At 46.4% G+C, this 18,090-nt stretch overlaps 1 protein-coding gene across 1 annotated transcript in view; it reads right to left on the reverse strand.

The window, feature by feature from the left end:
* The window catches only part of SMYD2 (SET and MYND domain containing 2), a 53,427-nt gene extending 35,874 nt beyond the window's left edge, over window positions 1-17,553 (reverse strand). Inside the window, exon 1 of the mRNA XM_061383517.1 lies at window positions 17,291-17,553. Within this exon, the coding sequence (XP_061239501.1) occupies window positions 17,291-17,463 (173 nt within the window). The 5' untranslated portion in view covers window positions 17,464-17,553. The remainder of the gene's footprint in view (window positions 1-17,290) is intronic.
* Between the last annotated feature and the right edge of the window lie 537 nt (window positions 17,554-18,090).

The following is an 18,090-nucleotide window of genomic DNA, read 5'->3' on the forward strand; positions in this document are numbered from 1 at the left end:
GAGGCCTGGCGTGCTGCGATTCATGGGGTCACAAAGAGTCAGACACGACTGAGCGACTGATCTGATTGATCTGAAAAATATATATAAAACTGGATCACTCTGCTATACAGCAGAGATTAACACAACATTGTAAATCAACTAGACGAAGATAAATTAAAAAAAAATAATGTCCCTAATAAAGCAGTGTGTGCACGCTCAGTCACTTCAGTTGCGTTCAGCTCTTTGCGATCTCATAGACTGTAGCCCGCCTCTGTCCATGGGACTCTCCAGGCAAGAACACTGGAGTGGGTTGCATGGCCTCCTCCAGGGGATCTTCCTGACCTAGGGATCACACTTAAGTCTCCTGCAGTTCCTGCATTACAGGTAGATTTTTTACCACTGAGCCACCCGGGAGGCCCGCTATGCAGTCACAAATACTACTGTCCTTGAATCTTGAGTCTTTGCTATGTATCTTCTTGGCACCCTGAGATGAAGGGGGAAGAAGGCAGGAAGTGTTTCTGCTCCTACTGAAGAATGAGGGTTATCTCAAGGATGAACTCTTGACCATCCCTGGAGCTATAAATTGAACGTGCCACTATTTTCTTGAAATATCACTTTTACTAGGAAGAACAACTTTAGACAAACTGGCTGTTCAGACTTGCGTATTTGGCAGGTATATTATGGAAATAAATGAAGTGAGTCCATCACATCAAGGAAAATAATTGGCAATATTTGTTGGCAATGATAAAATGTGGGCTCTTAAGCAAAAATTAGAATTTTGGAACACATGTATCTGCTGCCCAGAGTTTGACAGTCTGTCATGTGAAAGATTGGTGATGGTTTTAATAATTGTGGGGGGTTTTTTTGTTTGTTTGATTTCATGGTTTGATGAAATAAAGTTTTAGGAGGTCTATATAACTGAGTGAGAACCAATGTTTTCCAAATGATCAGAGTATGATGTTTAAAAAATTACACATGACTAAAAGAGTCATTCAAAGTACAAGACAGACTAAGGGATTTTATGTAACAGAGTACATAAAATTCATAGACATGGCTTCAGAGTGCACATTTTACAACTAATCTTTAAGACAAAAATCACTTCACTGAGTTCTAATGGTGAATCAAAGAATATCCACAATTAACTGAAAAGGCTATTAAGATATTCCTTCCCTTCCAGTTACACACCTATTTGAGGCCAGATTTCCTGTGCATATGTCAACCAAAACTACATAATATGCCAGACTGGATTCAAAAGCGTATCTGAGAATCCACTTGTATTCTTTAATCTCTCATTAAAGAGATTTGCAAAACTGTAAAACACCACTATTCTCATTAATTCTTTTGTTTTGAAGAAGAGTCCTCATTTTAAAAAAACAAGTGCTTTATAATATTTTCTATTTTTAATTATAAATATGGTAAATATTGATAAATATCTAGGTGAACAAAAAAAGCTCTTTGGAATTCTCAGTTTTTATAGGTAGAAAGGGATCTTAAGAACAAAAAGTTTGAAAACTGCTGATCTCTTGTAATAATTCTATCAGTTCTATGAAGAGGTTATTACTCCAGCTTTTCAAATGAAGATACTGAAGATCTTAGAGGTGAAATATCTAACCCAACATGGCCATTCAGCAAGTTGGTAGCAGAATCAGAATTCACACATCAAGGGACATATTTTGTCTCCATCATGCAAATATATCCTTCCTTGAGTATGGTAACATGATCAAGGAGCATATACTACAGCAAACACAAACAATCGATGTGTCTAGATAAGGTCATTCAGTTCAGTTCAGTTCCGTCGCTCTGTTGTGTCCAACTCTTTGTGACCCCCATGAATCACAGTACCCCAGGCCTCCCTGTCCATCACCAACTCCTGGAGTTCACTCAAACTCATGTCCATCGAGTCGGTGATGCCATCCACCCATCTCATCCTCTATTGTCTCCTTCTTCTCCTGCCCCCAATCCCTCCCAGCATCAGGGTCTTTTCCAATGAGTCAACTCTTCACATGAGGTGGCCAAAGGATTGGAGCTTCAGCCTCAGCATCAGTCCCTCCAGTGAGCACCCAGGACTAATCTCCTTTAGGATGGACTGGTTGGATGTCCTTTCAGTCCAAGGGACTCTCAAGAGTCTTCTCCAACACCACAGTTTAAAAGCATCAATTCTTCAGCGCTCAGCTTTCTTCACAGTCCAACTCTCACATCCATACATGACCACGGGAAAAACCATAGCCTTGACGAGATGGACCTTTGTTGGCAAAGTAGTATCTCTGCTTTTTAATATGCTATCTAGGTTGGTCATAACTTTTCTTCCAAGGAGTAAGCATCTTTTAATTTCATGGCTGCAATCACCATCTGCAGTGATTTTGGGGCCCCCAAAAATAAAGTCAGCCATAGTGTCCACTGTTTCCCCATCTATTTCCCATGAAGTGATGGGACCAGATGCCATGATCTTAGTTTTCTGATAAGGTAATAGCAGTAAGTAAATAAGTGTTAGTTGTTCAGTCATATCAGACTCTTTGTGACCCCCATGGACTGTAGCCTGCCAGGATCCTCTGTCCATGGAATTCTCCAGGCAAGAATATTGGAGTGGGAAGCCACTCCCTTCTCCAAAAGGGTCTTCCTGACCAAAGGATCGAATCTGTAATAGCACTAATGAAGAGTACATAAAGGCATTCTTTACTCTCGTCTGCATAATGTCCCAGCTCCAGTGGAATCCTGTTAATGCTGTGCCATGCTATATTTGGTCACTCAGTCGTGTCTGACTCTTTGTGACCACATGACTGTAGTCCGCAGGCTCCTCTGACCGTGGGATTCTCCAGGCAAAAACACTGGAGTGGGTTGCCATGCAACCAGGGGATCTTCCCAACCCAGGGATTGAACCCAGGTCTCCCGCATTGCAGGGGGATTCTTTACCATCTGAGCCACCAGGGAAGCCCAAGGATACCAGAGTGGGTAGCCTATCCCTTCTCCTGTTAATGCTACTTGGCTTCAAAGATAAGATACAATGGGAAGAATCCAGTCATCTGAAAATGAGATCCAGGAAGGAGAACATCCCGACAGATGTTGGTCAAGAGACCAACCATGCCAGAGGACTCAATGTCACTTGAAGTGGACTGGAATTAAAATAAGGACTGATTTTGTATCCAGCCTGTGCAAAGAAGGTCCCTCTGTCTCATTCAGGCAGTAAATCCAGGTGTGTTCGCAGACAGACACTGGGCCAGTCCACATGGGACTGCGTCCTCTGGGAACTGGGTTATAAAACACTGCAGCTCTCACAAAGGACAGAAAAGCCTTGCCTGGCTCGGATGCAGATGTTACTGTGTATGTGCTTATGGGGTCATCTACCTGGCTTACCTGTGTGAATGTCCTTCACAAAGATTCTCCCGGCCAGACTGCCTTCAGCGGAGAGAAGGAGAAAAGCTAAGCCAGTTACTGACAGGGAACAGTTTAAGAATCTCCTTTGGTCTATTTGGTAATAGCAGTTCTCAGTGAAATGGGGTAGGGATGGGAACTCAAACTACCCAGATACGCGCTTCAGTTCTTCCCATAGCTTACCACAGGGCGAGACACACACGGTCCATAGGTCTAAGGGTGGAAACCCCGATTACAAGGTGCTGAGCTGGCTCATATGGGTGGGGGTGTGTGTGTGTGTGCGCGCGCTTCAGAGAGCAAGAGAGGGTTTGTGTGTGTGTGTATGTGCTTCAGAGAGCAAAAAGTAGAGCTCCTGAGAGTCCAACTACTGCTGACTGCAAAGTTCAGCCAGAGAGAAAAAAAGTTCAGCCAGAGAGAAACTTCATATGGGATATCCATTTTCACTGTCGGAATACACAAGGCTTTTAGAATAAACTCTATGCCTGCAGAAGACCCAGCTGTAAAGCTTTCGTTTGCAATGTAACCCAATCTGAATTGTCCAGGAGGTTTGGGGAAAGACTGCAAAACAAAGAACAGAAAACTGCCCTCCGTGACAGAGGAATAAAGGTCATTCGGAGGAATGAAGTGAAATGACTGAAAAGGAAGGGAACGAAAGGAACATTAATGGTGAAATCACGCACAGCTTCTCAGAGTGGTTCTCAGCTTCAGCTGCCCATGCCCATCTGGGGCTGGGTCCAGCTAGTCTCATCAGACTGGTCTGTGCTGGGAGTTTTAGAAAGCTACCCAGGTCGAATGTGCCTCCATAATACACAACTGCTGGTCTAGGCCTATGGTCATCCATTTGGGTTGAGAATTTTCGAGGGCAGAATTTGATGAAGAGTGTTGAAGCATTCTTCTCTGCAGTCCAGACTGCTTACCATATAACTCTTCTTAAGAATGACTCACACACAGGATGGATTAGGTGGTTTAACTACCTTGATGATGGATGGATAGGTCAGAATAAAACAGCAGACACTGTATTTTCTTACTATGACAACCAAGTGTTCTGGAAGCCAGGCTCAGCTTTCTTTCCATCTCTTCCTGATTCGTGCTTCACAATGCAGGATGACTGTGCTGGGCTCTTTTTCCTACTTCCCTGTCTCAAATCCTTTTTCCTTCTCATGCTTGAGGTGCTATGCGATCTTAGGCAAGTTATTCATCCTTTCTAAACCTGTTTCCTCCACCATAAAGATACAGTTTCTATCTCGCAGGTTTGTTATGTAAATTAAGTGAAAAAATATAAGCGAAGCCCACCACTACTACACTTTTAATTAGTCTTCTTTCTTTTGTGTGTTTTTTTTTTTAAGTGATGTCAACTCCTGAAATATCTTCAGTACCATCTTGCTCAGACTCATATTTAGAGGATTTATGCTTCTAAAGCCTTTGTTTTACAGGCAAATATCTACTCTGCTGTGAATGGAAGGGCTCTTTGAACTTAAGAAATGGTTCCATCTGCAAAAGGAGGAAAGAAATGTGACAGGAAAATGCAAGTGTGTGATTATCAGTGGCTGAAACAGAACTCAGAAGACACGCTCCTGTCATTTTCGACAGGAGGAGACACGCGCAGCGATTAATTTTCTTGCTTTTAAAATTCGGAAGCCGGGAAGATCAACAAGTTAGGATTGTAATTAACAACTCCTGCTAGTTAATGCATTGCCGCAGGTGCTGTGGGTCCAGATAAAAAGGATTTGATCCTGTAAGCTCCCTCCTTTCTGCTACCAAAATGAATGCTTTGTGGGTTTTCCCCATGAAAGAGAATGATACTGGCATGGAGTGGGTTTGCAATAACAATTACTTTTAACTAACGGTGATAGAAGAAGTGACGAGGAGGCTCTGCTGAACAGAGGCAGCCCCGGCCAAATGAAAAAAGAGAAAAGGAAAAAAGCCCCAGTGGCACAATATAACTTCACCATGGGTTGAAATAAGACAATCAGAAACAAAGTTAGCCTCCCACCCAGAGTGAGTGGTTCCACTAGCAAATTTTTATTGGAGAGAAATAAAAATTGGAGGAATTGTGGCAGAACCCTATTATAACCCTGGTCAGGTGACAAGGATAATACTCAGGGTATGGGTTTTTGTGTAACCCTGAAAGATGCTCCATGTAGCACTTTAATCCACAATGTAACCGTGAAACGGGACCACGTGCTGCGGGAGCTTCTTCCCAGAGCAGGGCTGAACCTTCCCCCCAGGGCATCCGGCTTTGTTCTGAGGCTTGTTAAAAGTTAGAGCCCAGGGCCTCCAGGGAGGCAGGAAATATTTAGGGCAGTAAGGTAGCAACTAATAGGTTTTCCCAAACGCTGGAACAGAAGCTGTGATTTACAAGGAGAAAGAGGAGGCTTGGTGGTCAGTACTGAATAGTTGACCTTGTCATAAAAACGATGGCCCTGGGAGAAATGGGAGTGACACGGGTCAAAGGGTAGAAAGTTTTGGTTGTAAGGAGAAAAAGGTCTGAGGATCTACTGGACGGCAAGGTGACTACAGATAATAATACAGTAGAGTATGCTTGAAAGTTGCTGAGACTTGAGCTTATCTTGTCACACAAAAGGAAGTTACCTACCTGAGGGGATGGATGTGCTGATTATCTTGATCTTAGTAATCATTCCACAGCCTCTGTGTACACCAGATCATCAGGCTGTACACTTTAAATACAGACAATCATATCTGTCAATTTTTCCTCAATAAAGCTAAAAAAATACTGTAGACATGACTCTCCACATCACTGACTCATGAAAATCAAACTCAGCAATGAAAAAACAGTGAGGATGCTGATTTAAGATTTGTTTCAATGAAGGCTCTAGGGAAGCCTGGCATGCTGCAGTCCATGGGGTCGCAAACAGTCGGATACGACTGAGCAACTGAACAACAGCAAACGCTCTGCTGCTGCTAAGTCGCTTCAGTCGTGTCCGACTCTGTGTGACCCCATAGATGGCAGCCCACCAGGCTCCCCCGTCCCTGGGATTCTCTAGGCAAGAACACTGGAGTGGGTTGCCATTTCCTTCTCCAGCAAAGGCTCTAGTAGAGATGAAATCTTCCACTGCCTTAGAAAGAAAAAAAAAAAAATCATGAGGCTTACGGATAGAGCAGAGAACTACTGAGCCTGTGGAACAGCAACGATGACTCTTTTCAGCCATTGGACAGCACCTATGACCAAACTTCATCTTGCAGGCCCTGTAAAATCCCTAACAGCTGAAGCCTGCCCGAAGAACAGATGTGTGCGCTTTTAAATTGAACATTCTCTTCCGAAATTCTGTGTATGAACTTTTGTGGGAGATCACAATGACGCTTCCTTGCAATTTGTCTTTGACTTCTCTGATGCTTACCAATGAGGAAGTCAAAAGGAAAGAAACAACAAATCCATTTTTAACTTAGTTCTCTCTTATAAGAACTGACCATAAGTAACAGCTACCATGGGGGAATGACGCAGCACCATTGTGGGGGAACTGGAAAGACCGCTTATATTTTGTTTAGGTTTTAAGTGAAAAAAGCAGTAAGGGATAATGCCAGGCAGGGTGGAATATGGAGGACTTGAGCAGTCAAGATTCTGCCCTGAAGACAGAGATCGATGAAGTGTTCTGTAAGTATCTATAAGGATCCAAGAACGAACAGAGAAGGAGATGAGGCCTGCCCACAGAGCTGTTAGTAAAATAAGACTACAGAAATGGGATTATTCGTTTAATAAATATTTACTGAGGTCATGGAGTATCAGGCCTCAGGCTAAGTGCTGGAGCTACAAGGTTGAAGAAGACCTGGTTCCTGTAGTCAAGAAGCAGGTGTGACGAAGGAAGTATGCAGAAGGCGCTACGGGTGCACACACACGCATGTGTGTACAAGCATGTACGCACGTACCACTATAAGCACTTCGGAGCTGCTGGAGTGAAATTAACACTGCAGAGGAAACTGGACCATTGCGATGCCCAGCCTTGGGGGCGCGCCTGCAGGTAGCCTTGACCCTACAGTGACCTTCCACTGGGTCACTCTCTGAAGATGCACAGAAACAGAAGTTGGCGGTGGGCTGCTTTTCCCAGTCTGTGCCTAGAAAATATTTAGCAGGTAGGTGCCTTGAAAGGCCTGAACACGTGCTTAAATCAATTTACTATTGAGTGAAGTAAGTCAACTGTTAGTTTCCGAATCTCTACTACTTTGTGACCCTGTAAGTTTTTAAGGTGAAAAAAAATCCTAAAGCTTTTTAAAGTTGTATTTAAAAATATTTATTCAAGTGTATGAATAAATATTTCTAAATACAGTTGAATAAATATTTCTAAATACAACTTAAAAAGCTTAATGGATATTCATGAGTTTGAGTAGGCTCCGGAAGTTGGTGATGGACAGGGAAGCCTGGCATGCTGCGGTCCATGGGGTAGCAAAGAGTCGGACACGACTGAGCCATTGAACTGAACTGATTCAAGTGTATGAGTAGACCAAATTTCATCAAATTCCAAAAAAAATGTCTACCCAAAGTGCTGCTATTTTAACACAATGCAGGGATGCTACAGTTTCATTCGACCCAGGATTATCTGATCAGAGTTCTCCCTTAGTTTGCATAAGTCATGAACTAGAGTGTGTGCTTAAACTTCTTGGTTAACAGTTTTCTTTATGACATACATACATGGATTATCAGTGTTTGATGAAAGAAAGCACTGAACTCAAAACATTACTGCCTTTAACAAAAACTCTGCTAAAATGACAAAGTTCAAGGCACTACAGCGTCAGCCAAAAACTGTCAATTGCTATCTGCTTCTACAAGGATGACATCACTAGCCACTGCAGTCGCTGACCTTGAACCATTGCCTGAAAGGAGTCCAGGGCGGAGACGAGGAGTGAGGCACTCTGTGCTCTGCGAAGAACCGGCAGAACAGGCCTTCAGATAGCTAGAAATTTTCAGGCAATTTTATGAGCCCAACTTCTGACATCTCCTCATACCTAGGAAGCACTAAAATCACTAGCGGAGACATCTGCTCCTCGTGACTGGTTGCAACCTTCTTGAGACTCTGCGACCCCACGGACGGTAGTGCACCGGGCTTCTCTGTCCATGCAATTCTCCAGGCAAGAATACTGGAGAGGGTTGCCATTCCCTTCTCCAGGGGATCTTCCCAACCCAGGGATGGAATCTGGGTCTCCTGTATTACAGGCAAATTCTTTACCGACTGAGCCACCAGGGAAGCCCCCTTGGGATCAGCAGAAACCTTCTGCTGCGTGGTTCACCAAAATCAAACTTACGCTGACCTCCCCTACCCACCTCTTTGGAACAGGGCCTCAGAGCTATCTGAGAAGCTGTCTCTTGGGCAGTAAGTCCTCATTCTGCCCCAAATAAAACTTAATTCACGACTCTCATGTTGTGCTTTTTCTTTTCAGTCTACAGTGCGTAAAATAAAGATGAATAAAACGTACTGGAACATAAGCTTCGTGGTGGGAGGGATTTTTGTTCCTTTTTTCACCGGGATTCAGAACATAGCGTGTGCTCAGTCGCTCAGTAGTGTCTGAGTCTTTGCAACCCTATGGACTGTAGCCCACCAGGCTCCTCTGTCTATGGGATTCTCCCGGCAAGACTACTGGAGTGGGCTGTCATCTCCTTCTCCAAGGGATCTTCCGGACTCAGGGATCGAACCTGCATCTCCTGCATTGGCAGGCAGATTCTTTATCACTGTACCACTTGGGAAGCCCAGAACCACAGTGAATGCCCCATAAATATAAATATTTGCTAAATATATTAAAAGCAGAATCCCTGCTCTCAGACAGCTTACCATCTGCCCACCATTAAATGTCTCTTACTGCTGAGGTTTTAAGAACCTGTGAAACTCTCACTGACAGTGATTGTCACTCTGATAGAGATTTGTGCAGCTGACGGGTAAGAGATTTTTTTTCAGGTGGCAAAATGAGGAAAATCAACAAGATCTGAGCCCAGGGCCCACATCCCTTGAAGAGCCTTTCCTGGTCCTCACAGACTCAAGACAAAAAACTCCTCCGGTCCAACATCTTTTCATTTTGTCACAGATGGCAACATAACTCCTTTCAAGTGCCAGGATATAAAATCCTTGAGATTTTTATTTGGCTCAGATGAAAAAGTGCATCCTGCTGTCAGCCAGACTCCCTTTGCACCTCGCTCCCCCAGGATACGCCTATGTCTTCAGGCTTTGGTGTGAAATTCGCTTCTCCGTGAGGGAATCGTCCTTATTCTTCCTCTCCCCCAGTGGTGACTGCAGATTCCCTGGGCGATGAGACGTCCTGTTCATCACAGTGCACTTGCAGATACACAGTGGTGGCTCAGCTATCACAGCAAGCATTTATTTTGGTTTCTAGGGACTATAAACTTGTGAAACAGAAGCACTTATGGATTCTTGGATGCACTCCTTTAAGAAGCGAACCCAATCCACTTGAATGATGTACATGCCATATTTCCACTCAGTCATCAGAAACCCTCCACTTAGCCCCTAGGTTTTATGTTAATACATTGGCACAAGGAGTCCCACAGTATTTTTTAAATTTTTGATGGAAGGAAAATCTGAGACACACAGTTGGATTCTCAACAAATGCATGGACTAGAAAGGTAAGTTGTTTCCTGAACCCTCAAGACACTTTGGTCTTATTTTCCTGCTAAATCGCATATCTCTGGCCTTCAGAGAAGTCTAGAAGAGATCCGATTTCCTTCTGTTCTATTGTGCTGGCGCGAACGCCTTTGCAATTGAAAAGGAGGCCTCCGAGGGTGGTAGGAACAGAGTCAGCAGAAGTTACACAAAGTGAGGTGTGTGGCTTTGTGACTGGTTAGAGCGCCCGTGCTAATGAGGCCAAGGTCGTGGGTTCAGCCCCTGAAAAGGCAGTTACTTCAGTCAATTCCCTGCTGGAGGACTGCACCCCTAAACTCCCACAGATTCACTAGAAATCCAGAGATGCGAGGGTTGGGATGAGAATGGGAGACTGATGGTGGTGTACAGAGACTGATCACATTAATACAAATCCCTTGAGAGAGGACAGAGACCTCTAGTTCCAGAGTGGGCCCCTCTCCAGGGGGAAGCGACTAACCTCCAGGCTGACCAGCGCTCTGTTGTGCTGAGTCGCTCAGTCGTGTCCGACTCTTGGCGCTCCTATGGACTATAGCCCGCCAGGCACCTCTGTCCATGGGGATTCTCCAGGCAAGATTATTGGAGGGGGTTGCCATGCCCTCCTCCAGGGGATCTTCCCAACCCAGGGATCAAACCCAGGTCTCTCACACTGCAGGCTGATTCTTTACTGTCTGAGCCACTAGGGAAGCCCAAGAATACTAGAGTGGGTAACCTATTCCTTCTCCAGGGGATGGTCCCAACCCAGGAATTGAACCAGGGTCTCCTGCATTGCAGGCAGACTCTTAACCAGCTGAGCTACCAGGGAAGCCCCTCCAGAAGGGGGCTCAAAGCCTACATCTGGTCAGATACAATCAGGGTGCCCTGTTCCAGGTCTGCCTAGTTCCCTGGTGGTGATCAGGACTATATACTCATGGACTTAAAGGCAAGCAGGCAAAGCAGAGCAGGGCTGCCTTTGAGAAGAACAGGACATGGGAATGCAGAATCAGTAAGACAGAAGAAATTTCAATCCAATTGTCCTGGCACAGATCAGGTCCTCAAACTGAGAAATGTGATTACTTCTCTCCACGTCTGAAGTACAAAAAACAACATGTGCGTACGGTGGGAATGACCTTAGTTATTGATGACTCCAGTTACAAAGGGATATTGTAATTACTGATTGCCTCCTCAGGATGCAGAAATATAGAGGCTTAAAATTACAATGATTTCATGTTTTCTTTATATTGACAAGAAAAAGAAGGGATATGAACCTCAGGCAACAGCGTTAAGTCTCAAACACCAAAATCAAGTTGCAACTTTCTTTGCAGTTTTCTATTTTAAGTTCTGTAAAATAACTTCACTGGCCCAGGTTCTTAGCAATTCTGAGTTCTGTTGAAAATCAGCTGCTGCCAAACTACAGACCTGAGCCCTGAATCTTCCCAAAGAAATTTAAGACATTTCTGAGCATCTTTTAAAGAATCTTCGGACAGACAGCGTGCCATTAGGACAGACAGTGCTTGTCCTACAGGAATACCATCCAGGGGCCTTTCAGCACAGCTGCATCATGAATTCTATTCCCAAACCATGTCTGTTTAACTTTGCATAGAGCAAAGTTCTGAAGAATGGGTCTGTTTAAGGAAAATAAATATGCAGGGGTGGTCCACATCCTTGTGCTGCCCTACCAGCACACACAGAAACAAACTCTTTATATGTAGCTATAAAGACGAAGATGACAAACTCCTTTTAAATAATTTGAGCACATTTAAAAATATCCCAGACTTCCCTGGTGATCCAGTAGTAGAGTCCACCTGCCAATGCAAGGGAGCTGGGTTCAACCCCTGGTCTGGGGAGATCCCACATGCCATGGGGCAACTAAGCCCGGTGCCACAATGACTGAGCGTGAGGACTGCAGCTACTGAAGCCCACGGGCCTAGAGACTGAGCTCTGCAATGAGAAAGGCACCACAATGAGAGGCCTGTGCACGGGGACAAAGAGCAGCCCCCACTCACCGCCACTAGAAAGCCCGCACACAGCAACGAAGACCCAGCGCAGTCACAGTAAATAAATAAAAGTGAAATTAAAAAAAATAAAAATATCCCAAACTCACCGAAGGACCAAAGCCTCATATTTCTTTTTACATTTTATCAGGTAATAGTGGATGATACAGAAGAATATATGCAGTTGTTACACAAATTCCAAACTGTTAGAATAAAAAAAAAAAAAATCCCTGAAACCACAGCAGCATAAGATATACATCCAAGATAGATGAATCAATTGATTTTGCTGAACTTTTAGAAACGACGCATTAATCTGTTGCATTATCCACAGAGGCAGGGGGAAGCAAAAGAAAAGAGGTGATAAAAATTGCGTTCACCTGAGAAAGCAGCAGTGACTTAAGTCCTCGTGTCCAGGTGTGACTCACACGGTAGTTTCAGGTCAAAAGGGACAGAGATATGTGTGGCTGATTCATGTAGATGTATGGCAGAAACCAGCACAATATTGCAAAGCAATTATTGTCCAATAAAAATTAAAAAAAAAAAAAAGGACAGTGAAGGAAAACCACACTCAGAACAGAAAGACACAGTTCCCTCAGTGAAGAGGCTGGCCCTTAGAGGGCACTCAATATCTGCCCCCCGCAAAATGTGAAAATCAAGGAAACAACTTTTCCAACACTCAGTTACTTCCTACGTAAGACGGGACAAGGTCTTCTCTACACAAGCCATCCTTGGAAGGATCAAAACACAAATGTACCTGGAAATGCTTTATGAGCTGCAAAGAGCAACACGATTTAAAGGAATATCATCTTATATGGGATCTTCAAATTTTTACGACTACGAGGATATTGTGCAATTGCTTTTTGGAGGGAAAGGGGTTAGCTGGTGGTTTTAACTCACCAGGGTTTGAATTTCACTTAGGATATCTATCCTGCTGCCAGTCTGTCTCTTTCACCTCAAATCGTTGCTCATCATGCAGCTTGGTCACTGGGCCCTGATACTCCAGAACAGAAATGATGCTCCCTGCGTGTGAAAAATGTGCCTGCCCTGGCACTGTGCACACCTGAAGTCTTGCAGGACTGCTCCTTGCCACAGCTGAATCACGCTGAAGGCAGAGAGCAGAGCAGAGCCGTGGTATCCTTGCTAGGTGGAACATTCTGTCTTCCTCCATTTCTTATTTCAAACCTTTGTTTAATTCCAGGGTAAAATGAGTATTAAAGTCGTTAATCATTTTGGAGCTACACAAGGCTCTTTAAAAAAAAAAAAAAATTTATATTTACCTGTGTAGGCTCATCATATCATTTTCATCAGGTTCTGGAAAATACTGAAAACTGATCCCAGACACCCATTATTTATGCTGTTGAATGGGAGGTTGAGAACCGCTGCTTTCAACTCTGGGTCAACTTGCCATCTGAATGATGATTCCACTGGCCAACAAGGTACAATATTGTCTTCCCAGTATTCCCCAGCTCAACCCAACCGCCATAAAAAATGTCCCTGAAATGAGAATATGTTCTCATACTATTTAACATTTAGCCAACAGAGCTCATCAAACAAGTCCATAGAAGCGAGACACCGAGCCAACTGTGACACCTCCCGAGTGGTCCGGGTTGTACTGGGCACTTGACTTCCCTGACTCAGGACCAGCTCAGTAGGTGGGTGTTAATGTGCACTGCTCACAGATAAAGGAAGCTGGGAGTAAGTGCGTGCATGCTAAGCTGCTTCAGTCATGTCTGACTCTGTGCAATCCTATGGGTTGTAGACTGCCAGGCTTCTCTGTCCATGGGATTTCCAGGCAAGAATACTAGAGTGGGTTGCCACGCCCTCCTCCAGGGGATCTTCCCCACCCAGGGATCAAACCCACATCTCTTATGTCTCCTGCACAGACAGGTGGGTTCTTTACCACTAGTACCACCTAGCAAGCCCAGAGGGGCTAAATAATTTGGCTCAAGACAATCCATCAGGAAGGGATAAAACCAGAATTCCAACCCAGTCAATCTGGCCCCAAAGTCCCTCCTTTGCAGTCTCTAAATAAAATAAAAACTTGAAATACTGAAATGTTGAAAATGGCAAACCAATATCTCATTATCTACTGTACAAATGGCTGAATTTTATATTCTTTAGTGTAACTTTTTAGAAGAAATCTGTTGTCTGTGTGTGTGTGCATGTGTGTACATATACCTTTTTGGGGGGGAACACCATGCAGATGAGGGGTCTTAGTTCCTGGACCAGGGATGGAAACCTATGATCCCTGCAACAGAAGTGTGGATTCCTAACCACTGGACCACGAGGAAAGTCCCTGTTGGCTATCTTAATCTTCCTACCCATTTCTTTAAAACACATGTAAAAAGATGCAGGGAATCGATTATTGGAGCATGTGCCCATAGAAAGTGAAAGTCACTCAATCACGTCCAACTCTTTGGGATCCCATGGACTACAGCCTGCCAGGCTCCTCTGTCCATGGAATTCTCCAGGCAAGAATACTGGAGTGGGTTGCCATTCCCTTCTTCAGGGATTTTCCTGACTCAGTAATCAAACCCGGGTTTTCTGTACTGGGAGGTGGATTCTTTATCACTGAGCTACCAGGGACGCCCTCTCAGATGGAACATGGGATACAGATTTTTCTCTTTCTGAGACAAATACTACCAAGTGTTAAAATACATTAAATATCAAGTGAAAAAGCGTGCCACAAAATACTGACCAGGCCAACGTATGTGCTTGTGTGCGTGTGCACCAAAAAAAAAAAAAAAATCTGAGAGGTCTGATGAGGACAGCTCCCAACTTGAAGACATTTATATTTTTAGGAGCTGCCTCTTAGCAGCTGAGGCAAGATACACATCTTCCCAAGTGTCACCCTGAGAAAATGTGATACAGATGCAAACCTTTGTTTGTGTTACCCTGACAGTAAGAATTCCACTTTGCTGTGACTTAAGAGACTTCCTATTATTTTTCCATTTGCAGAACATACTTATTTCTGAAAAACATCACTTCTTTTCTTTCAAAATAAGTCAAACCCCGATACAATTACTATGATAGGGAAGATCTCTGCAGGCTCATCTGTCTTAAGCACTATTATTTACCTTCAACTTCTGGCACAAGAAACAATATGTGCAGTTTTCTTTTTATGGCAGGGGAGGGGAAGTCATGGAAGAGTATTTGAGAATTTTGTTCCCACCCCTGGGGGAACCCTGGGGACATATACCCGTACCTCCAGTATAGCTGAACAGAATAATCTGTCCTCCATCTATACGAACAGCTGACAGAGGAAACAGTGCTAAATCTTTGAGATTGATCTAGCCACTAATTCTAAGTGAACTGGATTTAACAGAAACCACAGAGTGAGTACAAAGATATTTCTGATTTCACAGGTATCATGATGTCATGATGTCATCGTATCTTGTGTGTTATTTTAGCTGATTTCAAATGAGTCCTCAGGGACAGAGAGGAAAGGAACTGTGGGTGTTGACAGAGGTTCACCTCAGCCAGAGAAAAGTGGGGGGAGGTGCAGTGGTCCCTCCCCAGTGCACGGCAGCCGGAGAGGGGCCTGAGGCAACAGTGGCACTAACGAATGTCACTCAGAAAAGGGGGAAACAAAAGCAAAGGCCGTCCCATAGGGCGCGCTGACTGGCCAAGCCGCACCTGGCAGCACCTTCCCATCCGGAGGTGAGGGCGGGCATAGTAGGTACAGTTCGGAGGCGAAAGAGAACCATCTCTCCCTTCTGCTGCTCCACTGCGAACCCAGCTGGATTTGATCTATAAAATTCACAGGAGGAGGAGTCTGGTAACAGACATCTGAGCGCCTACTAGGTGCCTGGTCCCGCAGTCTTCTCTGCCATGATGGTTCCCAGGAATCACCAGGATCCCTGACGCAGGAGGGAGGCCCCTTCCGTGCGGGGTGACCTTGCTTTGCTCCTGCCACTCCAGACACCCACGCTGCTTCAGACTCTGAGCCACAGCAAGGCTCAGAAGATCAAGGGACCAGACACAGCAGCCTTTTTAACTTTGGGAAAACCCAATGCTCACTTCACTCAAACGTCGCAAAGTGGTGCCATGACCCTTTAGCTCTTGGCTCACCAATTCAAAGAGACACATCACATACAGCCCTTAAGCTGCCCACGGCATGATTCTGTGTCTAGTTCCTTTCCAGGTCCCCCCAAAGCGGAAGACAGCTCTGGCAGGGAGTCTGGGCAAGATGACTATAGTATTTAGCTTTTGTCCCTTCTTTTGCTCTGTCTTACCGTGAAATAAGATGAACATATCTCAGGCACTGAGTTCTTTGGCGTGTGTTGGGCTGGAGATCTGTATTCAAAAGGTACCTGCAAACCTCAGGTGGGCTTAATCTAGCCCAGAAGTCTCCACTTCGAAGATGAAGAAACTGAGGTTCAAAGAAAGTAAAGCAGGGCCCAGGAAGGTCCCATGGCATAAACTCCAATGCCATGCTTCCTGCCTCAGTCCTTTTATTGAAGACTTGGGTAGGTAGGCAATGGGCGGAACTGAGGACATTAGATTTCATTTTCTTAACTATAAGCGTGAATATACATACTTCTTCTCTGGGCAGTAGTTCTCTCCCCCTTAAAACATAAAGTGTTGCATTCATGCTTTCTAAGGGTGCCTTTAGGTCTGAAACTGTCATAAGGCTTGAAGGTATAATTATGCGTTGGTGTATGTGAATATATATACATATACACACATACATGATCTGCTCCATTTAAATACCAATTCCAACCAGACGTTTTGCCTAATCCCCCAAGCAACCAGATTTCCCCAACCCCAAACAAGGGCTAAATTCCGTCCCCCCGTTGCAGTCCCTCTGAACCCAGGATCGGTGACCCCCTGGCTTCTCCCCAAAGACCAAGCGCAGAGGGTGACAAGAAAGACGAGGGGCCACGTACTTCACATGAAATACGAAGTGTCATTAAGTTCCTCGGCGGTAACACGGCAAGCCTGCGGCAGCGCGGGGCTGAAAGGGAGGGGGGGTGCACAGATCACATCGCAGGAAGCACAAGTGAAAGGTGGCTTGTGGCTGTGGCCACTGCGCGAAACCTGGGGCCCCGCCGGCAAAGCGCCGAGTAGCCAGGGTTGGGGACAAGCCTGGCTCCGAGCCCACGTGTTGCAGGCACGACCCTGCCCTGGCGGGTTCACACAGCCCACGGGGGCCAGCAGAGAAATGTGCCTTGGTGCCGGGCGTGCGGCGGGAACTTGGCGGGTCTTTCTGAGTGCACGTGGCCCGGCCAGGGCCGGGTTCCAGGTCCCCTCCCGCTCCCCACCCCCGCCCTGGAGCCGCGGGCGCTAGGACCCCGCGAGGCGCGCACACTCCGGCCCGCCCGCGCGCGCGGCGCCCCCCGAGCCCCTGCGCGCCCGCCGGCACCGCCCTACCTGGCGAAGCAGAACTCGCAGTGGTTGCCGCGCTCGCTGACCGTGAGCACGTAGGCGTAGGCCGGGCAGGAGAAGAGCAGGTCCCCCACCTGGAAGGGCTGCAGGGCCCGCAGACCCCGGCCTTTGCCCGGGCTGCAGAAGCGCTCCAGCCCGCCGTCACCCTCGGCCCTCATCCCGGCGGCCGGGCTGGCGCGGAGGGCGGCCTCCCGCGGCTGCGGCTCCCCGCGCGCTGTTATTGGAGCAGCGTCACCCGGAGCCGCGGGGGCGGGAAGCCGCCCGGCGGACGCGGCGGCCACCGCTTCCCCGGAAGGGACGGCGGCCCCGCCCGGCGCTCGCGCGCCCCCGGGAGGCGGGGGACCCGGCCCGGCAGCCCCGCCCGCGTGCGGGACCCTCGCCTGTGGCCCCGCACTCGGCCCACTGTCGGCCGCTGCGGCCACCGCCCGGAGCTGCGTTCCCCGGGGCCGCTCCAGGCAGGAGGTCGGAGGCGTGTGCGTCCTGGCGGAGGGTGCGGGCCGCGGTGGCGGCCGCGTTCCGGTGGGCGGGATGGGATCGCGGTGGGGCAGGTACCCAGCGCCTCCCCTGGACCAGCCAGTAGGATGGCCCGCGCTGGGTTAATAGAAGTTGGCGGCGTAGGGAGGCAAGATGCTTCTCAACCTTCAGTTCGGTTCCTCTGTCCTTGTCGAGAACCCTAGAAGGAGTCCTCGGGGAACACCGAAGGGAAACCGCAGTAGGAAACTGCTAGGTGCCGAGGGTTAAAAGGTGCTTCCCCAAGGTGAAAGGTTTTTAGAGCCCAGTATGAC

Source organism: Bos javanicus, chromosome 16 (assembly GCF_032452875.1).
Source record: "Bos javanicus breed banteng chromosome 16, ARS-OSU_banteng_1.0, whole genome shotgun sequence".
Classification (NCBI taxonomy): domain Eukaryota; kingdom Metazoa; phylum Chordata; class Mammalia; order Artiodactyla; family Bovidae; genus Bos; species Bos javanicus.